The sequence below is a fragment of the Grammomys surdaster genome, unplaced genomic scaffold (assembly GCF_004785775.1).
Source record: "Grammomys surdaster isolate TR1022 unplaced genomic scaffold, NIH_TR_1.0 362, whole genome shotgun sequence".
NCBI lineage: Eukaryota > Metazoa > Chordata > Mammalia > Rodentia > Muridae > Grammomys > Grammomys surdaster.
This window is the reverse complement of record NW_021604781.1, coordinates 4,584,864-4,610,052: the sequence shown is the minus strand read 5'-3', so window position 1 is coordinate 4,610,052 and position 25,189 is coordinate 4,584,864. Positions and strand designations below refer to the sequence as shown.

The 25,189-nt window shown below is 45.5% G+C and overlaps 1 protein-coding gene and 1 pseudogene across 3 annotated transcripts in view; one reads left to right on the top strand and one right to left on the bottom strand.

The window, feature by feature from the left end:
* Stard13 (StAR related lipid transfer domain containing 13) overlaps positions 1-24,916 on the top strand; it is a 161,054-nt gene extending 136,138 nt beyond the window's left edge. For 2 of the 3 annotated variants that reach the window (XM_028779737.1, XM_028779738.1), the window contains exons 6-14: positions 261-434; positions 1,542-1,701; positions 9,201-9,399; positions 13,963-14,173; positions 15,326-15,440; positions 16,204-16,425; positions 16,933-17,150; positions 20,052-20,228; positions 22,564-24,916. In XM_028779737.1, the coding sequence (XP_028635570.1) occupies positions 261-434; positions 1,542-1,701; positions 9,201-9,399; positions 13,963-14,173; positions 15,326-15,440; positions 16,204-16,425; positions 16,933-17,150; positions 20,052-20,228; positions 22,564-22,681 (1,594 nt within the window). In that variant the 3' untranslated portion in view covers positions 22,682-24,916. Of the gene's footprint in view, positions 1-260; positions 435-1,484; positions 1,702-9,200; positions 9,400-13,962; positions 14,174-15,325; positions 15,441-16,203; positions 16,426-16,932; positions 17,151-20,051; positions 20,229-22,563 lie in introns of all 3 variants that reach the window. The other variant, XM_028779736.1, reaches the window with a different exon arrangement.
* LOC114631405 lies at positions 14,494-14,986 on the bottom strand (annotated as a pseudogene).
* Positions 24,917-25,189: the final 273 nt, after the last annotated feature.

The window sequence follows — 25,189 nt, the reverse complement described above, 5'->3', positions numbered from 1 at the left end:
TATATGTATATATATATATATATATATATATGGCTGATATCCCTTATTTAAATCCCAGGATGAAACAGTCAGTGTGCCCCATTCTGGGTTTATCCAGCTTGCTAAATCTGCAGCTCTGTCTTTTATTTTCCTTTTGCGCTGTGATTTTTCTTGGCTCGGAAACTCGTAAAGTAGCCATTTGTACCTAAAGCCTAAAGGCTAGCCTGAGCTTCCCAGTTACCATCCACTAGGTGACTGGTAGCTCTGACCATTTGTTTCAGACGACTAAGGTGGAGCAGCTTCCAGCTCTCACACCAGCCCCGGCCGTCTCCAGCCACCCCACACATCAGCAGCCAGACAGCCGGCCAACTGAACCTGCTCCAGCGCTTCTCGCTGCTCCGTCTTACAGCCATCATGGAGAAATACTCCATGTCCAACAAGCACGGCTGGACCTGGTATGTAGCACGTCTGCCCCTGATCACGTGTTCAGAGCTAAGGGTACAATTGCAAAAGACTGCCAGTGTTTATATTTTGGTGTCTAGAGAACAGAACACTGTCTGCACTACCCTCTCCTGGAAACTATGGAGCCTTCTGCTTGTCATCTGCCCTCTGGGCAGCCAGGCTGAGCCTGATGAAGGACACAGGAAACATTGCTTTATTTGTAGCTCTTCATTGGTTTCCAGGGAAGGGAGTCAGGTTCTGAGAAAGAAACAAGGCCAGTAACGAGTGATAAATTGTGAACAGAGGAATCAGAAATAAACCTGGCATAAAATATTGCTGGCAGTTTGTAAAGAAACATCTGTCACTTGTACCTTGTGGTCTGGCACAGAACTTCCAGCACTGACTCACTGACTCTTCAAGTACATCTGTGCTTTCGTTGGCGAGTAAAAATGAGATAATGCAGTATATCTTTGGAATTTAGGATCCGATAAAATCAATATTGTGTGCAGACTTATTGTGGATAGATGAGTGCGTGATTTGATAAACATGAAATGTTATGTCATATAATGTGTATAGAAGAATCAATGTCGTGTTTATAAAAGGATTTTCATAGGTTGTAAGTTGTATGGTCAAATCACTATATGCATGTGTGCTAAAACTCCCTGTAAAATGTAGATCTGGCTCTAGAAAATTAAAGACATAGCCAAGAAAATCTGGCTCAACACCCCCACACACCAACATCAACCAAATTTGTCCTTCCTCTTGTAAATCTTGCATAGATTTTGTCGTTCCCTCCCCACAATTGGAGAGTTTTAAGTGTTCACTACATAAGAGCCGTTTTAGTCATAATTAAATTGAAAAATTGCCCACCACCCCTGACTTGAAAACAGAGCCACAAAGACAATTTTCTAGCGTGAATCATGGCATTTAACAGAAATGACACATAGGCAAGGGCCACATATAGAGTGTCATGGGCTGTGAGTGACCTAGAAAAGGTTGAATTCTGCCTTTGCCTCTGAAGTGTTCCAACAGGAGCTTGGCCTCCCTCTCGCTTGCTTCCACAGCCTGTCTGCACAGAACACCCCGGGGGCCTTGCATGACCTGGTTTCTATGAATTCCAGGTCCGTTCCAAAGTTCATGAAGAGGATCAAAGCTCCTGACTACCGAGACAAGGCTGTCTTCGGTGTTCCGCTCATAGTCCACGTCCAGAGAACAGGACAGCCCCTGCCTCAGAGCATTCAACAAGCACTGAGGTATCTACGTAGCAACTGTCTGGATCAGGTAGAGTGGTAAATCCCAAACACGGGTTTGGGGTGAGGGGTTGGCAGAATGACCCAGGCCTATCCAGTACAAGGCCTAGCTAACCAAGAGGAAACAGCACGGAGATCTTTAAGGTCAAGGTTTAATATGGCCCAGATATGTCCCTGTCTAGCTTTTGTTGATGTTCCTCTTTACCTAGATGAGTGACACCCTGGTTGGCCAAAGGAAATTGATGTTGATACTTTGTATCTATAATGTCTAACTTACACTTTCTTGAAATTGGGAAGTAAGCAGTGGGCAGCTCTGCATTTTAAATTACTATTCCAATGCTACTATTCACTCCACAGTGTTATTTTTTTTTTATCATTGTTACATTGTTTCTGGGGAAAAAAATGAATTTAGTTCTATTTCTCATCTTACTAATTTCTCAAAGCAGCACAATGAGCAAATAGACTCATTCCCATTTTTTTTTCAATTAAAATGTAAAAGGTACATCAGCTGAACCACATAGCCTCTTGCCTAAGAGTTGATGGGGAAGTCCATGGGAAGGAAATACTCAGATCATTGTCTGTCTCCGGGACAGTTTGAGAGCCATCATGATGGTAGGCTCTGACCAAGCACAGAATAAGATCCAGCCCATAATTTACAAAGCTCTTCCATATTACCAACCATTCCTTTCTCCCACACTCTGCCCCAAAATGAAGACCACACTCATGCTCCACAGACTGCCCCCCTGACACAGCCATGTTTCCAGCCTCTGCAGCAGCCTTTGTTCAGCACATTAGCTAGCGGGGCAGGATAACCCACAGGATAACCCACAGGATAACCCACAGGATAACCCACAGGATAACCCACAGCGGCCTCTCGGTTGTGTTTGTTGATTTGCCCTTGTCTGGGGCTCCGTGGGCAGGAAGGGGCTAAGCTCCATGAACTCAATGATCTCGGCTTCTGACACTTGCAGAGATATCAAAACATAGCAGGTACTTAAAATCACAATGACCTCTTGATGAACTGAATGCCATTTGCAAGTGTCTTTGGTTGAACCTAAGGCTAGTGACCTCCTTTGGCCTTTATTATCCTGAGAATATGCACATTTTTTTTTATTTTCATGTCATAGTACAGGGCTACTGTTTTGGATATTCGGGTAGATGGCTTGTTTTGTTTTCTACATAAAACATCTGGCATTTATTGTAGCGTCTTGGTAGCAGATTAATCTGGTTGCCGATTTGTAATTATTTTCAGTTGCATTTGTACCATGAATACACATATGTAATCAGAGTAAACCTCTTATAGGTGTCTTACTGAGAAAAACCTAGGATCTCTTTTCAGATGGCAAAAGTATTAAACCCATGCCCTATAACTTTATGGCCCCAATCCCATTGGGCCGGTTTGTGGGCACAGATCCAAGATTCCGTTTCGTGTAGAGGAGGTAGCTTTGAATGCAAAGATGCTCTTCGGGCCTCTCAATTTTTCTAAAGCTATACAGCAGACCCACCCCCTTCATGGTTCTCTCAGAGTTCTTAACTCTGTCCTTTCCTGAGATCTAAAGGACAGTATGCACCAAAGGCATGGCCAGCAAAGCCACTCATAGGACGTGGTGTGGGCTCAGGAGGACCTGAAGTAAAAGCAGCCCATCCACAACCAGGTCACCAACAGTAACCATGAAGGCTTGTTTCAGACAATTGTACTGAATCCTCTCCTTGCCTCGCTTTCTCTCACACATACCCAAGGGAGACAGTGTCAACACCGTGGTACCCACCATGAGGCCAGCACCTCCTAACTCTAACTTCACTTTTCACTGTTAGAAGGACTTTTCCCACTTTGGTCTTGGGTGTGATGTTGCCTCTCTACAGCCCTAATTGATAAATCCACTGTCAAGATTCTGTTGATGACATTGGCCACTGTGTCATGCAAAGCCCTTCTGTGAGAATGAGAGGAAGAACCACCCCCTTGCCCCTGGCTTCAGTACTTGAGAACATGTTTCTTTTGGCCCACTGGCCTGTGTTTTGTATTGCAGACTCCCAAGTTCATCTAACTGGGTGTGTTTTCCTCCCTGTACTGCCTGCTTGAAAGCTCAGAGCCAGATGCATATTCTGCTGTACAAAATGTGGGTGCCTCTTCTGGACACAAATTCGTCAATTGCAGCCCTCTTCCCAGCCTGTTAATCCTTTTTATTTTTTATTTGTTGTAATTTCCCTTTCCAGTCTCTTTCAATGAACCTTTTATAGATCGTCATAAGACATGTTTTTTCTTGATCTAGTTTGGACATAAATAGATAAATTGCAATGCCCCAGGATAGATAATACCACCCCACGCCATCGATTCATAGCGATGTCCGTACTTGAATCACTCCTGTGATTGGCCCCGTCTCCCTTCTGCAGCCAAAACTGTAGAGATAAGGTCATAGGAAGAGAAGAGAGTGGACATACTGACCTCTTCAGCCCTATGACACTGGCTTCTTCCTCGTATCAGTCTCAAAGAGTCCCATGGTGGGAAAAATGTATACTGAGCTCTGTAGGAAAAGGTCCCCGGTCAAGGACATAGATAGTGACAAGCAATGTAGCCCAACTGGGAAAGTAGTGCTTTGCTTGAGTCATTTAAAAAACAAAACAGCTGTGAGCTGTCCTAAGGAACATAACTACTGCCTGTTTATGGCCTTCCCTTTGCATGTCACGTATAGGGGAGCACATAGGTAGTGCCTCCATGTGGCAAAGAGGTGACAGAAGAGCAGGCAACAAGAAAACTAGAGAAGCAGGAATCCAGGAGAATTGGGCAGAGGGGGAAGACTGCCCTAGAGATCTAAAGCAAATGCAAGCTAAAGAACCCAAGTGGGGAGATGGGGCCAGGAAGGGGAAAGAGGTGGGGCCAGGAAGGGGAAGGAGGTGGGGCCAGGAAGGGGAAGGGCTGCAGAAGTCCTTTCTTTGCCTATCTTGTTGGAATTGAAAAGATTCACTTTTGCACAGGGCCTTGCACTCTCGACCCAGGATTGTGGGAGACTAGGGACACACACACCCAAACATCCTTCCTGTAAGCCACATTCCATGGGAACCATCTTCTTGATGCTCTGGCATTGAGCAGAGTGGGAGGTGGGGGGTACCTTCCCAAACTCGAACCTCAGCGCTCATAAGAAGGCTGTCAAAGCCAGCAGCACAGAACCCTGAAACATTGCCAGCACTCCCCACCCTCCCCAGAGCAGAGCAGTTTATGTATGAGGACGTACAGCATATCCATTTTTACCCTCGCAGATGGCTGCAGATGAAGTGGGGAGGTTTAGCCTTCAATTGCCAGCCATCTGTATCCGACATGGTAGCCTGTGAGACCAGCCTTGCTCTGTTGCGTGAGCTTTCACATCTGTCTTAAATCACCTATGTGCCACAGCACAGGTTATCCCCTGGCTCCTGAAAAATCCGAAGCTCCTTCGGTGAAAGGCTAAACCAGTAGCGTGCTGCCCACTATTTTATGACTCTTGCTTACTGAATAAAGCCAACCTTTCTTCATTAGCTGAGGCCCATGTCTAAAGAAGAGGAAATGGAAGTCTTGATAAACATCATTAAGCCCTGCAAGGATTAGCATAAACAGGATGCCAAGGAGGAGATTTAATACTATTTAGATGAAATTTGAATTCTAATGCAGCACTCTCCCCCCAGCCACTCCTTCTAATAGAGCGAAAGATTTAAAAGCCTAATAATTCTGGGAAGACACTTCATTTCCAGTGGAAGGGTTCTCTACCCTGCTGCCTGCTCATCACCTTGTCAGCTGACTACCTGAGACAGGATGAAGGATGATCCGGGACCATCTACGTAAACTACTCTTCGAGCCCTGGCTTTTAGGTAGCTGGGGATCCAAAACAAAAGAGAAAAAGGAATGGAAGTAACCAAAGGGGCACCACTTTTCTCATTCAAGGGCACAGGCAAGAGAGGCGCGCCTGCCGTGGGCTCTCCTCAGCTGTGTCTCCTAAAGAGAGTAGCAGAGGTGTAAAGAACAGCCCTGTGTGTAAATTCTGGGACCCAGTATAAAATGAGAATGTACGCTTTCTTGTCCATTTCTACTTTCATTTTTCAAAAAGGTTTAGTCATTTTTATCTTACATGCATGAGTGTTTTTGCCTGCAAGTGTGTCTGTGCACCATGCACATGCCTGATGTCCACACGGGCCAGAAGAGGGCATCAGATCCCTCTAGAACTGGAGTTACTGAGGGTTGTGAGCTCCCATCTGGGTTCTGGGAACTGAACCCAGGCCCTCCGCAAGAGCAACCAGCTCTCCAGGCTGCTGAGCCATCGCTCCAACCCTGACCTCATTCAAGTCTGACACCAGAGCATTAAACAGACTCTGGGTACAACAGGTTGCCCACCCACCCTTCTGTGACCACAGAAACGGAAGCCTTGTCATCTGCCTTGGATAGTGCTTATAGAGAGCTGGAAGGCTAGGTTACCTCTCAACCGCAACGAGGATCGATCGCACACTTAAAACAAAAACACAAACAGACAAATCACTTTCTGTTCTTAGAACAAAGTCCCTTGGGTTCAAAATGCAAATCCATTGAAAGCTTTTCTACAAAGAAATGGCCATTAGCAATTAGCATCTTTCACAAGTAGCAGATGGCCTCTCCTAGACTCCAAACTACTAGACCTTTAGAACTACAGCCTTCTTACTGGGCCCAGGCACTGCTGACGGCTACTTCAGAAACCCAATCCTAACCAGTCAGGGAATTCCCCACTTCATTCATGTAGAAAGTTAAGAGTCAGACAACAGAAACTCTAGGTTTGTTTGTTCATTTGCTCACTGCTATCTTTTGGAAGACTTTGTTTTTTGGGCCATTCTTAGGTCCCGTACCTAGAATCTGGACTGATTTTTGAAACCGTTTTGTATTTACTAAGTTTAGGAAAGCCATTTCCTTCTAGGCTTCTAATACAATCCACCGAACCCAAAGATATTTCCTACCTCTCCTGGAAGGTGAGGGCAGATCGGGAGGTTTCTGTCAGAATGTGAAACAGAATGAATAATTCCCCAATGACCAGCCTGACATCCTCCGGGCTCAGTGAGAAGACAAACCTCAGAGCTTGCAGCTAGAGAGCCCCAGGCAGATTTGAAATAATAAAAATCACAATGTTGTCCAAAAGAAGAAACTTGAGATCTGAACAATTCAAAGAAGATACTCATCCAGGGTGTACATGTGTACAGACTCCCAAAGAGCCACAGGACACACTGGGCCAAAAGACCGAGCTGGCCAATAGCAACACAAACATTCCTTCTGTAGACTCTGATCAATGCTCCTCTGCTCGGGGGGCTGGGAGTGGGGGAAGAATTCCTTTCAAATGACATAAATAGTTGTGAGTCACACTTAAGAATACACCCCCGGGGCACTGTGACCCAGTGCAGCCCGTCTCTGGAGTGTACACAGGCTGGAGCCTCCTTCCAGAATCGTGCAGACTCAAGGATGTAAGCAAATGGAAACTGGATCTCATTCCAATAAGCACCTGCCTCATAGCTTGCTTCCTTCCTTCCTTCCTTGCTTCCTTCCTTCCTTCCTTACGCCCGCTCTCCCTCCTTCCCTCCCCCCCCTTTCTTTCTTTCCTTTTAACAGTGCCTACTTTCTTCCTGTGCAATTGTGATGCAATTTGAAATACTTGCCAGACCAGGGAAAAATAAATGTTCTTTAGACTGGTATTGGAGAACCAACCAAATATAGCCAAACGTGGCATTTTCTAGACACTGCAAACTTGGAACGAAGTAACTAACACATTAAATAGCAATCTGCCTGGATATCTTGATCTGTGGAATTCAGTGATAAGCCCAGGAATGCAAAGAGCTATTCCTAAGAATTCTGTTCTTATGACCACAGAATGTACCCTTGTTTAATTTCCCCTGTGATCTATGCAGCTGACATGTACGGACTCCAACTGTCCTCGAATGGCTTGGAATTCTCCCCATGTTCCTGTAGTTTTTTTTTTTCTTTTTTTCTTTCTTTTTTTTTTCAAGTTAAGGTTGCTTTCGTTTATAGCAGCAAGCAAGAGACACCAGGGTATGACAACCATACACATGTATGTCTCTGGATATGTATGAGAAAGAGGAATGGGCAACCCCACTGACCACTGATTACTTGTAGGGCTGCTTAGGAACATTCCACCTTGCCCTCAAAGAAGTGAGCTAATCTGTATGCCACTGAGGAGAGGGGAGAGCAGAAACTCAAAGTCTGGGTGTCGAGAACTCAGTGCCTTGATATGGAAGCCCAGGATCCCAGGAAAGCTCGGCTGTGATCTGGATAAGTCAAGTCTTGGGTGGGAGGGACTAGAGGTGCTGAACCTAACCTACCTGATTCCTCTCGGCATCTTCATTGTACCATAAGGGCTCTGCTCAACTCACTCGTCCTTCTTAAGGTCTTTGTCTTTTGTGTCCTTATTGCTATGTTAGGAAGCAGTCAAACTGCTAAAGATGAAAGGCTATGATGGGGTGTAGGAAAAGGAGATAGCCCGACACTCCATAGTCTTTAGAAAAGGTGACAAGAAAAGATAATTCTTCTGGAGCTTGCACAGCGACACTGAAGTGGGCACAGTGTTCCCACACCTCACTTTCAGTACAGAGCTGAGCCTCACACTCTTACACTACCGGCTAGTTTAAAACAGGACCGTTGATGAGCAGAACACAGGTTTGAGCATCAAGTCTAACCCTGATTTCATGAAGTGCTGACCTTGGACGAACTGGAATTTCTACCAAGCATCTTCTTCATGCTTTTTTTAAAAATAGAAGCTTTTCTTCCTTAACAGACCATTTCTTTTATATTTCCCACATAACAATACTATTTACAAAAACCTACCCAGGAGTAAGTCATGTGCCTCCCTCAACCGATATGTAAAGTTCCAGGCAGAAGGTGAGAAACACACATCGCAGGTTCCACGAATTCCAAAGAAAGAAAATCAAATGAGACACTCAGAATACATGCTTATAAATGTTATTTTATGAGCCTGCTCCCCATGGAGGCATTCCCCAAAGGGATATGCCTGTGTCCCTGGGATGCTTCTATTCTCCAAGCATGTAATTTTGACTAAACATCCCATGGTGGGGTGGAGGGAAACCTATTTCAAAATTCTCCCATGAAAGTTCAAATGTTAAAGGATGGGGAAGTTTTTTCCTTCTCTGCTCACTAATGACTTCTAGGATAAGAATGCTTTATACATATGGGTACTTGTTGAAAAAAAAAAGTGAGATTACACCATCTGCCATCACAAGAGTTTACAACTCATAAAGCATATCCGTGTTCTCACACATTGAGTTTCCACTGTAGCTCTGTGGGGTGGGATATCATCCATGTCTCAATTTGATATGAAAGGGAACCAGTGCCTAACTGTCACCTAAAGTAGCTATCCTGGAAATTCAGAATTGTTGAGGTAGGATAAACTCAGAATTGTTGAGGCCTGTCCTATCCCCAGGCATCCTCTTCACAGCCAAGATTACTACCCAAAGGAAGAAGTTGTGAGGAGAAAGGAGACCCGGCTCGTGACGTGTCCCTGTGATTCATTGCAGGTGGGTCTTTTCCGCAAGTCAGGAGTGAAGTCTCGAATCCATGCCCTACGTCAGATGAATGAGAACTTCCCTGACAATGTGAGCTATGAAGACCAGTCTGCGTATGACGTGGCAGACATGGTGAAGCAGTTCTTCCGGGACCTCCCTGAGCCCCTTTTCACCAACAAGCTCAGTGAGACCTTCCTCCACATCTATCAGTGTAAGTATCAATAACACAGCGTGCCAACGGTCAAAAGGATAGTATTTTAAAGATTCACTTACTATGTCTGTATGAGTGTATGTACACCACATGTGTGCAGTACCCACAGAAGCCAGAAGAGGTCATCAGATGCACTAGAACTGGAGTTACCGGTGGTTGTGAGCCACGATGTGGGAACTGAACTATGCTCCTCTGTGAAAACAGTCAGCACGTTCAGCTACTGTTCAGATGTTCAGCTACATCTCTAGCCCCACAAAAGATGGAATTTTAATGATACAGGTAGTACATGAATCTGTGAAGAAGTATATAAAAATTACAAACCTACCTCTTCAGAAATAGCCTTTTGCTCAGTTTGCTATGGACATCTCTGTGTCATTCTTTGTATGTGTCTGAAAATCCCTTCTCAATATTAACATATGCCTACTTAGTACATGTTTATGTACAATCTCAAGCTAATTTCCAATGTGCTTCTAATATATTTAAAGCATAAAAGGATCCAATTGAATTTAGTGGGCAAGAGACAGAGAGACAGAGACAAAGAGACACAGAGGGACAGAAAGAGAGTATGTTAACCCTGTCTTACTTTGTTGAAAGATAAACATTCAATTTGATACAAATTTTGATAGAAGATTCAGATTCAAAGGTAATATAAACACTGAAAAGGAACAGGAAAGCATAAGCATTTCAACGGGGAAATGAAGCAAACCAAACTGAGGTTACACCTTCATTCAGCTAACTCATGTTTTCATCTGGAAGATGTTAAGTGACGTTAAATCAGTAGTTCCTCACAAAGCCACTAGAGCTAAAGTAGTAATGAAGAGAACACTTGATTTAAAAGCCCATTCTGCTAAATGTAGTTATAAAGGCAGGCATCAGGAATGAGCATGCAGGTCTTTTTTTCTATGGGATAATGATGTCATTACAAATTGGCAATCAGCTACATAGCCCAAGTATCAGTTCTGAGGGGGAAATTACTCCAGTCCACAGACTTTGATTTTTTACTTCAAAATATGGCTCAATTGGGTCGTGAGATGGAATTGATCCAGTCTGAAGACCCCTACTATAGAGACTCTGTACCAAATGTGTTTAAGAAGTATATAATAGTACAAATATAGAGAATACTTCAAATGCCACCTGTGAAAACAGAGTAAAAGGCTGACACACTAAATAAATATTATTCGGTCAGAGTGAATAGGCTAAGCTAAATTAATGATACCGGATCCTAGAGCCCAAAAGAATGCTTAGTGGTGTGGCTGAGCGAGGCGATGCTGTATGCCCTCAGTGGTGTGGCTGAGAGAGGCGATGCTGTATGCCCTCAGTGGTGTGGCTGAGAGAGGCGATGCTGTATGCTCTCAGTGGTGTGGCTGAGAGAGGCGATGCTGTATGCTCTCAGTGGTGTGGCTGAGAGAGACAATGCTGTTTTCCAGTTAAGCCTCCTTATGGGTATGGATACTTACATTTAAGCTGGCACTATCTATGGCAAAAGCTAACTTATTTCCAAGAGGTAAATACCTTTTGGCTCTTGCCTCAGTTTACAACCAAGAAGCCAGATCAAAGCAGGGCTTCATTTTATCTGCACACAGCTTTACAGAGCAGGGCTGTGCTGGGTACTGCATGCTTAGACTATGTGCCACTGCTGTCTGTTCTTAGGGATCTTAGACTAGGGGTGGATGAGACAAGACCATAAATGACTGTGATACAGGAAAGGTAAAAATGGTTAGGAAGGCAGATCCACGAAGGCTGGCGTAAGCACTGGGAACTTGGTAGGAGGAAAAGACAGCGGGACATGAATGTTAAGTCTGTAACACTGCACCGGAGGATGCTGATAAACCAGGAGGCTGTGGTAACACAACAGTGGCATTAATGATTAGATAATTATTAAGTAATTATAAATGATTCACTGGGTATTGAAAGATTTAATGCCCGAAACAGAACCAACCTCCATACACACAACTAGTTATTTAATGATAACATTTTATTAGTACACGTGACAGTCGTGAAATTAAACCATTCCAGTGTTGTGTAGATCTACAGCCCAGGGATGCTAGGACACCAGCCTCTGGTGTCTTTGACACTCTTGAAGTCAGATTGTGACTAAGTGCAAGTTGCCACTACCTACACAATTATCACATCTTCATAAGGTCACACTCAAGAGCTAGAAGGGAGAGCCCAAGTGTCTCCTGGGACAGGCATCTTTTCTTGTGGAGAACATGGACCACTCAGCAACTCTGAGCGAGCACCATCCCTGGTCTCACCTGCCAAAACTGGTTTACACTCCCCCTGGAGCAGACAATGGAACAGAGTGATTGCTGTTGGTGATCCATGGTTCATCCCAGGATCAGTGGAAGGGGTCTGTATCCACAAGCAGCCCATAACCAAAGGAGCGTGTATTTTGTTAGTGAAGAAGTGAAGAGAGACTCTTGAGCAGTCACAAGGGTGAAATTCATCAGCACTGATACAAGGTCTGTGAATCTGGACCCGGTGAATAAGTGGAATCAAGTAGATGAGCGTGGAAGCTGAGGGAGGAGGCACACTCCTGGGGTTCCCGAGAACACGTTCCACGGGCAGGACCCAGAGTCTAAGTATACTGGTCTGCGTATACTAGCTAATACAGATCCCGGTTGGCTCCCAGCTCTCTAAAGTAGCTCCGTTATGGCTGTGTCACTCTCTTTGCTACTGTCGGATGACTAGAGTGCAGTATGGGGTGGGTCATGAAGATCTTAATCTGTAAGAGAGATCTTAGCCTGTAAGAGAGAGGAGGCTGAGGGATCAGAAACAAGACTTCAAGCATGGTAGCCTGGATGGGGGTGGGAGGGGCACTGGAAGGGAAAGGAGAGATGGAGCTGGTTCTGATGCAGAGAGATAGCTGTTCAGTCAGGAAAGCATGCTGACTGGGAGGGACAGGTCACCACCCACACACTAGGGCACTCACAAAGGCAAATCTGGAGGTATCTCCCAGGGACGACAGCAATGTCATGTGTAACAGAAAGCATGGCTGAACGGTGAACATAGCTGCCATCCAGAGGGAATAGAATCCAGAGTAAATGTATCTTCAGAGAAGACAAGGGAACACGTGAAGAGAAAAGGAAGAGAAATAACATATCCACAAGGCCAGCGACTTCAAGATTAACAGTGAGAGCAAAAACTGGAGCGGAAGAAAAGTTTGGCCAGCTGCGGTTAGAGAATCTATACACACAGGAATCGTCTTCCCTACAGAGCAGCATTTACAAGCAGTTCATGGGTATGTGGTGAACTTACATCATTGGTTATACTGACTTCAGCATAAGCAAAACAAACAAACAAACAAACAAACAAAAAACAGCTACACTATCATCCAGATAAAAATGTTCTCTAGAAAACCCAGTCTTTGCCAGTATGCACTAGACAGGCTCTCCACCGAACAAGCAGTCATGCTTTCCTAGAAATCTGGATTTGCTGGCCTTCTGTACAACACTCAGAAGGGCAAGGAGAGCCCAGGACAAACAGCTCCCAGGGTGCAGGCCAAAGGTTACACTACCTAGAGCAGCCAATGCAATTCTTTTCCATCATACACCTCTACCAGTAATAAATATCTCAGTGTCTCTTTTTAATACATTAAAGACACAGCGATATACACTGCAATAGTGTGCACATTATAAAGCACAGGTGAAAGGTCAAGGGATTGTCATGAGCACACTGCTCCATGGCTCAGGTGTACAAACAGCCTTTCATAGAGACCTCCCGCTCCCGGATGTGGCCTTTGAAGAAAGACAGTCATATTCACCAAACCTGCATGTTCATGAAACAGACAGAGACAGGGGAGCTGCAAAATGCAGTCCCTCGATCCCAATTTGTTGTGATTTTTTTTCTCCCATTTTCTACCTTGTGTCTTCGAGCCTTTATAAATCAAATGTCCATCACCCCCACCAGAGTCACTCCTCAGGGAGGTTGAGAGCCCATTCACTCCCCACAGCTGTAGGGGACCGGGTTCCTTTTTCACAAGCACAACTCAAAGCTGGTGTACCTAAGATTATCAAACAGGTGACACTGAGTGACCACTCACGAGTCAGAACAGCACATTCTCCCAACTGAGCCCTCCTGACTTGTAGGGACAGGAAGGATCTACCATGCTTGCCCCTGAGGCGTGAGCTCCGTAGGGGTGGCCAAGGACAAACAGCTCACCCACTGTTCATTGTACCAAGAAAGCAGCATGGCCTGGGGCTCTACTATGGTGGGAAAGGGCTAGGTCTTTGTCTTTTTACACAGTGGCTTTCTCAACTGTGTCCCACCCAGCCTTGGCTATCCCTAGAGGTCAGGTTGACAGAGCCCCAATAGATCTGTCTAACTTCCACCAAAAAAGACAATCTTAAGACATCAGAGCCAGATGACACTCGGAGTGTGAGAAGCCAGAGCAGGCACTTTGGTCTGAGTAGCTCCAGGACACTCAGATGGGTTCTAGAGTTTGATGAGGTTCAAGTTTGAACTCTGTTGATGCCTCTGAATGTCTTCTGTCTGAAAGAGGAGATCCTGCATTCCTCCGCACTGCCTCATCCTTCTAAACACCTGGTGCCCACTTCTCTTCAGATGTCCCCAAAGAACAGCGGCTACAGGCAGTGCAGGCAGCCATCCTGCTGCTGGCTGATGAGAACCGGGAAGCCCTGCAGACACTCCTGTGCTTCCTGCATGACGTAGTGAACTTGGTGGATGAGAATCAGATGACGCCCATGAATCTGGCCGTGTGCCTGGCACCCTCCCTCTTTCACCTTAACCTCCTGAAGAAAGAAAGCTCCCCGAGGTGAGTTTTCCTCATCATTGGTATCATTCCCAAACCAGATCTCCCCAAGATCCATTTCCCTAATATGTAAAATTAAACAAAAGTGTTCTCAGGGTAGAATTCAGATAGAAGATTATTAGGATTAGATTAAAATTGTGGGAGTAGAGTGAGTTGCCCTCATCCCTGGGCTGGATCACTACATCCTTGGTAGTAATCTTAGCACTACCAAGATCGTCCTAAAGTAGATCAGTTGAGATCCAGAAAGCCCAAGAAGTTTTGTTCTATTTTATTTGAATGGGAAGAAGAAGGAAAATACACGAGAAGGTATTTTACGATCATTGTTTTTTTTTTTTTTTGATTCAATAAAATTTTATTTTCCCAAATGTACAGCTGACTGAACCTGCTCATGCATCTTCACCAGCAGCCGGGGCATCTCCACCCTTTGTGTTTCTGGTGTAAATTACTTGGGCTCTGTGCTTTGAAACCAGCTTGATGAGTCCTTTACTAAGTAGCTCCTGAAGGGCCGCCCTGGCCAAGGAACCTCGAGTCTTCAGTCTCTCAGAGACCACAGCTGGAGTAATGAGCTTGTAGTTGGGCACTTCCTTACAGAGTTTGTCGTATGTAGCTTTGTCAAACAGGACGAGGTTGTTCAGCTTGTCCCGAACTTTGCCTTTGGACCACTTCTTCTTTTTGGCCTTGCCACCAGATTTATTTACGGGGTCCTTGTCTTTTTTGGCCAACTTTCCGGCATCTTTCTTCTTCTTGTCGTCTTTGGGCGGCATGGCGAAACTCAGAGAGTAGTGTGGACCACTGCAGCCTCACTAAGATGTCGGAAAAAAAGGCCGATCATTGGTTTTTAAACACTATATTTAAACAACAAAGCACGTGAACCTGCAGCTGAGAGGTTTCAAACGGGAGAAAAACCTAATAATTTTCCACCTACAGCTCTTCCTGTCTTTGTATTTTTCCACGGCTTTTGGTTGAGAGCTGTCAGCCTGCCAGCCTGCCTTGGAGCATCTAAAAGATGTGTGGTCATTGTTTTAAATTTGGAAACAAGAAAGCCTGAGGTCTGGGCAGCATCTGGGGACAAATGGCAAACAGATGGGACGATCTAGGTATCCCAACACACTCTTTGGCTGGGGGTCTGCTTAGCACATTCATATTCAATTACAGAGTCATCCAGAAAAAGTACGCCACTGGGAAGCCAGATCAGAAGGACCTCAATGAAAACCTAGCTGCAGCTCAGGGACTCGCCCACATGATCACGGAATGCAACCGACTCTTTGAGGTGAGGTCTTGGAACTAGGAGCAGGCTGGGAAAGAGAGGCTGCTTATCTCTTCATTTTATGATGACAGTATGTGCTGTAGCTCTGGTCTCTGCTCCCAGGAGTTAGAAAGAGCCAGCTATACAGGAAGGCTTTGCAGTCCCAGGTTCTTGGGGCTTACAATGATGACAGTTTTCTATGCAGACGGTGGAGTCACCTTCCTTTGTCAGATTTAAGGCCAACTGGCCAATTATTTTTACATCAAACTTGATCAGGGTCTTCCTCTGCCTCTGCGTCTGCGTCTGCATATGTGTGTGTGTGTGCGCGCGTGCGTGCAATTGAGTATGACTGAGTAATCCTTGTCCCTAGAATTAATGACAGCCTATCAGTATAGCCACACTTGCATCGCCGAGGCAAATGGATGAGACGCCTGGCACACTCTCTGCAGCAATATTGGCATTCGTCGTTGGAGAAACTGTACTGAAAAGTGTGAAGCCATTTCTGAGTCATAGCTGAGTTTTCCCTCAATGTGTCAATGTGTACGAGTGAGTGAAGTTGTCTGAGCCCACTCTTGCCAAATATTATAAAAAGGAATGGAACACGGGATCAGGAACGTATCCCAGTGTTTTGGATAAACATGGGCTCGGAGTCACATTTGTGTTTCCTAGCTTTAGGAAGGTCCCTCCTAGCCTTGGACCTTGATGGTGGACAGGGTGACTTGGATCCCTGTGACTCGCAGCATTTCTCCGCTCACTGTTTTGCTCTCTCATGCATTCACTGGCCCAGGTTCCACACGAGATGGTGGCCCAGTCTCGGAACTCCTACTTAGAGGCTGACATCCATGCGCCCAGCCTGGAAGACTTGGGAGCGCAGCTGGCAGAGAGCGGAGCGACTTTCCACACGTACCTGGAGCATCTTGTCCAAGGCCTCCAGAAAGAGGCTAAGGAGAAATTCAAGGGATGGGTCGCATGCTCCAGCCCTGACAACACAGACCTTGCTTTCAAAAAGGTAAGGTTCCCTCAGCTGCAAAGTGTGTGTTTAATTGCAAGACGTGACACCTTCGTGACTGACGGTTAAGGCCTGGGTGCCAATCAAAAGCCCTGTTTGAAAGCTACCAACAGCAGTCCCATCAGAACCCAGACTGAAAAGGAGGGCTTCTGGATCCCAGTCGGGTCTGTGCTCCTTTCTGTGTGGTGCAGGAAAATCAGTGCCCAGCATTTTTCATATGTGAAATGAACATTCTAAGAGTGTCTGGCAGAGGAGAACCACGTAAAAGTCAAGTGGGCTAGAGCATGCCTGCCTCACGCCACTGGAGTGTGTTCGTGTCTGCGACTTTTTTGATTATCATTTTTTTCTCATCAGTTTGAGGGCTGAAGTATCTGCATTTTAACTCTGGGGACAGCATCACCCGTTCACTTTAAATGACCACTGATGCTTTGGAATGCCCAGCATAGGAGGTAGGTCTGCGTAGCCCCCAGGGTAACCTCTTCAGCTCCTGCCCATGTCTTTGCCAAGGTAGGGGACGGGAACCCGCTGAAGCTGTGGAAGGCATCTGTGGAGGTGGAGGCACCACCCTCCGTGGTGTTGAACCGTGTGCTGAGAGAACGCCACCTGTGGGATGAGGACTTTGTGCAGTGGAAGGTTGTGGAAACTTTGGACAGACAAACAGAAATCTACCAGTATGTGCTAAACAGCATGGTTCCACATCCCTCCAGAGACTTCGTGGTTCTCAGGTAAGCTGGGTCCTGTGGCGTACGGAATCCTGCACCAAAGGCAGGATGAGAGTTGCCAATGCAAACGTTTCTCCCAGCCTGCCGTGGGGCTTTAAGCCCAATCCTCTCTAGTGTTGCCTTATTTATGCCTGCCTTCTGGCACCTTCACCCAATTTACATCTCTGCCCAGGCTCTCTGATGGCCCCTCTCCTTGAGCTGCACCGTGTATTAGGCTCCAGAATAGCTGCTGTCTGTCAGGTTTGGCTGCCAAATTATGCAAAAAGGTCGACTGGTTTTTTGTCTTTCTCCCTGGAGACGAAAGCAGGTCTTCATCTAGGAGAACTCGGAGACAGGAGGGTGTGACCTCACATGCTCACAACTCATTGCCATGCATGGAAATTCCAGCTCAGCCCTGAAAGGCCAAGTATACGGAGACACTGGGCATTCCGTTAGAATTCAGTCCTGGCAAAACCTCCAGAGCCTTGTGTGTGCTGTTGAAATGTTGTTTCTGGTGGGTTTCAGGGTTAGTCCCAGACCCCCTGCCCTCTGGCCTTGGAGTGGGATGTTCAGCCAATCACAGAAAGTGTGCACAGCAGAAATTCACTGTTTCACCTGCAAGAGCAGGGATTGGGTAGAATTAAGAACATGAACAAAATGTAATTAGAGCAATATATCCCTTTTATTAAAAACGCAAGTAAACAATCTCTTCCAAGATCAGCAGTGTAAGAGGATTTGCCTGGGAAATCCCCAAATGTGTATTTGAAATAGTCGCCTTATGAAGCGAGTTTTGAGGGCAAACCAGAGGTGACTTCATATGAGTCCTTTGTGCCTTTGGTTTGGATACTTGGGAACCTCAATTTTTAGGTATCTGTTTCTCCTAAACAGATACAGTGTGTATTCCAGCAACCTTGTCCTGGTAGAGAATATAGGTCATTAGCTGGGGGGGGGGGGGTGGCCCTATGTCCAGTTATTAGAGCATCACTCATCTCGTGGCATTAAAATTGAATTGTCTAACTGAACAAGTAGAAAAACAAGTTGTTGTCATCCAGGGTGGAAGCTATGGAGACGGGGGAGTCCCTGCAGGGAACTCTCTTCATTCTGTCTTCCCAACCATCCCACTAGCCCGCTGTTTATTATAGAACATCCCATCATGCCTCATGCTACTCATAGCTTCTGGCTCTGAGGAGGCTGTAGGTGGACACAACAGACCCATCTTGGTCTCCTCTTCAGTTTAGATTTCTGAGAGAAAAAAGGAGAGAAACAGAGAAAGAGAGAGGGAGGGAGGAGGAAGAGGGAGAAGAGTAAGAGGAATAAGAGGAGGAGGAAGGGGGAGAAGAAGAGGTGTGTGTGTTTGTGTGTGTGTGTGTGTGTGTGTGTGTGTGTGTATACATGCCTGCACACATGTGCTCAGAGCAGAGGTCAGTCTTGGTTGTTGTTCTTAGGAGCCACCTACGTCATTATTTTTGAGACAGGGTCTCTCTCTGGGACCCAGCACTATTAGGCAAAACTGACTGGCCAGAAATCTCCGGGCAACATCTTGCCTTCACCTTTCTTTCCAGTGATGAGATTACAAGTGTGCCTGCTTTTTTTATATCAGTACTGGGGATCGAACTCAGTCCCCTATGCTTACGCCCCTTTACCAACTAAGCCATCCCCTCAAAGTCATTTCATATATTCCTTGGTGCAGACAGTAAGTAATAAGAAAAGGATACAGGTTGACTTCATCTCAGAGGGAATAAGTAATGTGAAGAGATAGGGAGGGTGGAATTTTGATATTGCCAAGGCTGAAAGCAGAAGGGAGGGAGGTAGACTGAAGTTCTGTGGGCAAACTCAGCAGCAGACCTCGCTCATGCCAGCAGAAATACCCTAGAGAAAGAACTTGCAGGGTGAAGACAATGCGGTCTATCTGACATATCAGACCTCCCAAACTCAAACCCGCTTCAAGTATCTTCACTTGTTTTCTGTAGCTTATGATAAAGCAATCTGAAACAGTCTGAAATGTGGAGAGTAGATATGTATTTGGCTCTTGAGTCTGGAGGCTGAGCAGTCTGAGAACACCAGGTCATAGCATGACAAAGGGCATTGTGGGACAGAGCAACCCTACCACAAAAAGCTGCTACCATGGAAAAGCCACACCTCCAGTAACTCATTAACCAGGTAACCCAAGAGCCGCATCTGACGAATCCACCGTGGGGCCCTTGCCATCCATGGATGGTGTACCAGTTAGACAGCTTTCTACTACTAGGCCGTGGTGACCTCCCTACCTCTCCATGAACTCAAATCAGCTCCATGTATTTCTTCTCCCACTCAAGAGCTACTCACCTCTCTGAACAAAGCTATGACATTGACATAGGTTCAGTTTCTTTTAAATGAGGCATCAGCAGATCCTGTTTGCTAAAATGTTGACCACTTCCTCCAGGAAGCCTTCCCTGTAATCCTCATCTGCCCCCATCTCCTGGTCCCAGCTCTACCTAGACCCACACTGTGTTTCTCACAGTGTTTTCAGGGTTCTTTTAGAGTTACTTGTCTCTCCTCTTGGGCTGAATGCATCTTCATGTCCCCCATGGCTTCTCAGGCCCAGCACATGGATGTGCTCAATAGACAGATAAAACAATTGAAGGAATAGTGCTGACTCAGAATTGATGATGGGCAGGGGATTCTTTAGCAGACAAAGATGGGGCCTTAATTTGGGGTTTCTAAACTCAGGTCTGGGAGCTTCTACCCTCTGAGTAGAAAGCTGAGATTCATCCTCTGAACCTCACTGTGTAAACATTATACAAGCTCATGGAAACCATTAGCTTAATCCAAGTACCTAGCCTTGGAGTTAAGCCTAGTTTTGAGGCAGGAGGATGTAAGTGTTGTGTGTTCAGGGTCTCCTGTCTCTCTTTACATCACTCTCATGTGTGGCTTGTTTGGCTTCAGGACCTGGAAGACTGATTTGCCCAAAGGAATGTGCACCCTGGTGTCCCTGTCTGTGGAGCATGAAGATGCCCAGCCCATGGGTGGAGTGCGGGCGGTGGTGATGGACTCTCAGTATCTGATAGAACCCTGCGGTTCTGGCAAGTCCAGGCTGACCCACATCTGCAGAATAGACCTGAAGTAAGTGGCCACACTGGGTGTTGGTTGGCCAGGGAGCCTCAGGTCACATGGTGTGTGCACTTGAGCCCTGCTTGTCACTGGTTTCTTTCTCCTCTGGTCTCTTTCTTCTTCACCAAGAGCCAGCTTCCCCAGAGGACCACACAGCCTCATCTCTCACCTTCCCACCCCGGAATTTGCTTTCCTTTGTTTTCCTTTGTTTTCTAACATTCATTTCTTTTCACTGACAAGTAAGCGTGTGGTGTTTGTGACATGCAGAAGGATGTCACGACGTATGTCCACGTGACAGAATCACCAAGTCAGGCTATGAAAATATCCAACCAACCGTGATCAAGAACATGTTGTTTCCCCTTCCCTTCAGTCACACAAATACCACATGGTCACTCCTGGAGCTAGCAAGTCAACCTAGTGGAACTGCAAGGAACAGTGGTCCTTAGAGTCAGCGGACAGAATGTCAGGAATGAAAGTCAACAGAGGCTCCCAAAACTCTTCTGGTTCTTCTCTGGCACAGGAAAGTAACTATTAGTTAAAGCTGCCTATATCTCAGAATTGATGAGAGGGGCACATGAACCCCAGCAGATCAACTCAGTCAGTGGTCAGAGGAGATTCACCTTACCATGAGTTGGTTACAGCGCAGTGGCACACAAATCTTTAAATTCCTGATAAGAAAAGTATAGCCATCAAGATTGCTTAGAGCTGCAGTCGAGTTGAAGCGTTGCCTCAGTTGATCAGTTATTTCTCTCCGCAGCCCTAACTCTGTGAGGTCTCTGGTCAGCACTGCCCTACCCTGTGATTCAGTGAGTTCCACGTTTCTAGACTCCACCGAGGGATGGGAGCGGGCAGTAGTCAGCATTGTGTGCTTAGCTTATTATGTTGAACATAGTAACATCTTTCAGCTTCATTGTGGTAAAAATGACAGTGTTTCCCTTTCTCAGACTAAGAACTATCAGATAGGTAATAGATAGATAGATGGTTCAATAGATAGACAGACAGACAGACAGACAGACACCAGTGGTTCTCAAGCTTCCTAATGCTGTGACCCTTTAATCCTCATGTTGTGGTAACCAACCATGAAGTTATTTTATTGCTACTTCCTAACTGTAATTTTGCTACTGTTATGAATCAAAATGCAAATATTTTTAGAGATAGCGCTTTATCAAAGGGGTTGAGACCTCCAGGTTGAGAACAGCTGATATAGACATATATATGTATGTATACACACACACACATATATATATACATATATATATATATATACACATACATACCACATTTGCTTTCTCTGAGTTAGTGCTGCACAATTAGGGTTGTTCACAGCCCAGCTCTTTTGAATAGTTCTGCAGTGAGCATGAATCATAGGCTCACTTTGTTTTCTCTGGGTACGTTCCCAGCAGTGGAGTCATCACATCACCTGGTAGTGGCCTCGTGTTCTATTTTGAGGACACATGCAGAACACACAGGTACGTGGAGGCTCAGTAAATGACTCTAATCTCTTATGTTATGTTCTTATTTTTATTCATGTGTACATAGTATATGCATGTGCCCATGGGGAAACCAGGGCTCGATGCTAGATGTCTTTCTCAGTTGCTCTGTGTGGGTATCCAGAGTAAGAGTGGGGAGGAGTCAGAATCTGTCACTTAGCCTGGCGTTAACTGATTGGCTACACTGGCTGGCCTCTGAGCCTCAAGAAACATCCTGTTTCTGCCACCTCTGGCGTTCCTCATGAGGACTGGTACTCTGGATCAAACTCTTTATTGGCCAAGCGTTCTCTTCGGGCCCTCCCGGGTTTCTTTTATGCCTGTTTCCTCCTCTGTTCCTAATTTAAATTGAATTGAACACTTAAAGGCATTCATGATGCTAAAACTGAATTCTATGCTGAGGTAGCTATAAACTTAGTGGGGTTTTGCTATTGGTTTTGGGGAGAGGGCTGAGATTTTTTTGTTTGTTTGGTTGGTTTTTGGGTTTTGGTTTTTGAGGACAGGGTATCTCTATGTAGTCCTGGCTGTCCAGGAACTCACTCTGTAGACCAGGCTGGCCTCAGACTCACAGAGAGATCCACCTGCCTCTGCCTCCCCAGTGCTGGGATTAAAGGCTTGTGCCACCATCTCCTGATTCAGTGTGAGTCTTCTGGTTCACTTTGAGAAGCTGGTATCATTTTGAAGCACCTGATGAACTTTAAGGACAAAATGCTTGGTGGAAAATCACTGGGTGAAAGACTGCAGGCCACAGATGCTGAAGCAGCAGCTGCAGGCTGTTCCCAGGGTACTGATGACGCAAGCCTGTGGACGGCCCCGCCCCCTAACAGGGTTCCCATTTCCCTTTTGTTCTCTCCCGGCAGGGGCCACTCCCCAGAATGGTACAGCAAAGGCTTCGGACACCTCTGTGCTGCAGAAGTTGCCAGAATTAGGAACTCTTTCCAGCCTCTCGTTGCTGAGGGTCCAGAAACAAAAATCTAAGCTTTCCCCAGCGTGACATCAAACTCAGGGAACAAGAAGGGAAAAGAACACTCACGGTGTGGCGAGTTCACGAACGTGAAGGAATGTCGCAGTGGGAGCAGAGATCACGGAGTCCGTGGAGCCCGTTCCTAGCCTGCCTGGAGATACATAATCCCTACTAATATAATGTCTCAGAACATATTGCTTAAAATCAATGGGTTATTCCTTCCGCATTGCCTAATTTGCTAGTTAAAGGCTTCTAAGAAGCGTGTCTTAGCTGTAAATAAGTTTACTGTAGCATTTGTATATGTATGTATATCACCCTTTACTGTATATATGTAAAATACTCGTTTTATAGATAATTCAGTGTCTGACTCTGTGAGTCTCCTCACATGGCACTTCCCAGGTCGCCGTAGACCCCCATGTCCCTCCAGTCCCCCCAGCTGAGCAGAGCCGGCTGACAAACACCAAAGCGTGAAATGTGTAGTCTGTCAGCCTGCTCATGCTTACCCAAAGATTAGCTAACCAAAGAAAAATAGAGTTAAAAGCTTCTTCCACGGGTTGGCCTCTTATTTCTGACGTTTAAAGACTGGAGCAGGGTGTTGACATAAATTGAGGGAAATAATATTTGCTTCTCTTTAACACAAAGCAGCAGGTTAGAGGTTATTGCCAAATCCAAGGCTGGATCTTGCGTTGCCTCTGGGCCCACCTTATGCAGTTTGAGTGAGATGTCAGGTGACTGCTTGTGCTGGCACCAGGGACTGAAATAAAACTGGTACCACCTACCCCCTACATAGGGGTAAACAGTGGAACCTGTCCACAGAGCCAAAGGGAGCCCAATATCCTCTTGTCATCATGCTTTTTAACCATCTATTTGACCAGTGGCCTATGTGGCCACAGTTATTTAACACGTTCTTGCACTGACCTTGACTCTGGACACCAAAGTGAGATGACCGTCCATCAAGCGTCCAGGGTGATCACCGCTTCAGGGAATTCCAAGTATCCAATAGATGACGCTCTTAAAAATCTAAGCCATTAAAAATCTTGCTATCTGAAAGACAGGGTTTTAAACAGGAGACCAAAACTGTATCCTTATTTATAAAAGTTTCCGGCTGACGTGCGAATCCCGTGTTTCTTCGTTATCCAGCACCAGCACCTGGGCGTTTGACCCCAACCTTATTTATTATTGTACAGACTCAGCAAACTGGTTTTCCCTAACCAAGTGAGGATGGACTTGTTGTGTTTTTATTGTGATGCAACATCTGTAGAGAGATAACTTATTATGTCTGGCCTCCAGGAAAGATTATCTTAGGTTGTCTAGACAGAGATTGATATCCTAATTCAGCAACTGGTGTTGGAAGACAAGGAAAAAAACAAACGTGTATTTCCCAGGGTTTTGTTGCTGTTCTGTTATATACACTGATGCAGTGTTTTCTTTTATCTGTGGTGTGCAACCGTTTTATTGTGAGGAATAAAGATGTTTTCTGTATATTTGGTATGGCACAGGGAAAGGGTAGGAGTTTTTCACTCTCTACCTGGGAGAGTGGCAGTCAGACCACAAATTGCCTCCTGGGCAACGTTCTGTGGACTGGACAAATTCACTTCTGCCAGTACATCATGCCTGCCATGCTGGATGACTGTTTAGGTATTGTCAAGATCATCAGGAGAGCTTAGTCTGGCTCCACATTGGGGCACTATGCATTGGAAACCAGAGTGGGCACCCCAAGATGACTGGTGTTGTTTCTCAAGGAGCATACTTGTTTGGCATGCACTGGGAATCACCTAAAGACCTTGTTAACATGCTCCAATCCAGGCCATGTGGGTGTTCTATATTTCTAATGAGTTGAAGGGATGCAGGGTGCTGGCCTCAAGGACACACTTTGAGAAACAAGGACCTGGGGAATACTAAAACGGAATAAAACGATAGGATTGTATTTTTTCTCAGCCCCTTACTCTTCCAGCTTAGCTGACTTTCTGATTTTATGAACATACCAATTACATCACTTCTGCTAACCACAGGGTGTATCTTAAAGGAAAGGGTGGGGAGTGATGCATCAAGCTTGTTTGTTAAAAACCACAGTATTTTATTCATTGCTATCTTGCTGATGGAAATAAAAAAATATTGCATTTAAATATTATATTTATACCTCATGTATATTTTTACCTCAATTGTTGGTATCAATCATCCATTGTAAATAAATAATTGCCAAGGCAGATAAATTTATATACATTAAATATTTACTATTTTCTATAAAATATATGTGCATTTTCATGATTCATTCTGTAAGTAGAAAGCTTGCTTCATGAGGAAGATGTCTCTAGAAGGTAGTTTTCCATGAGGTTAACCCCTTTGGCTCCAAACACATAGATGTCCAAAGATATTCATGGCTGGTTAACGTCGGGTATCAGAGCTGGGAAGGTGGTTCAGTGCTTAAGAGCACTTGCCACTCTCCCAGAGGACCTGGGTTCCATTCCCAGCACCCACATAGTGGCTCACACTGCCTGTACACGCAGTGCCTGGTGACCCGA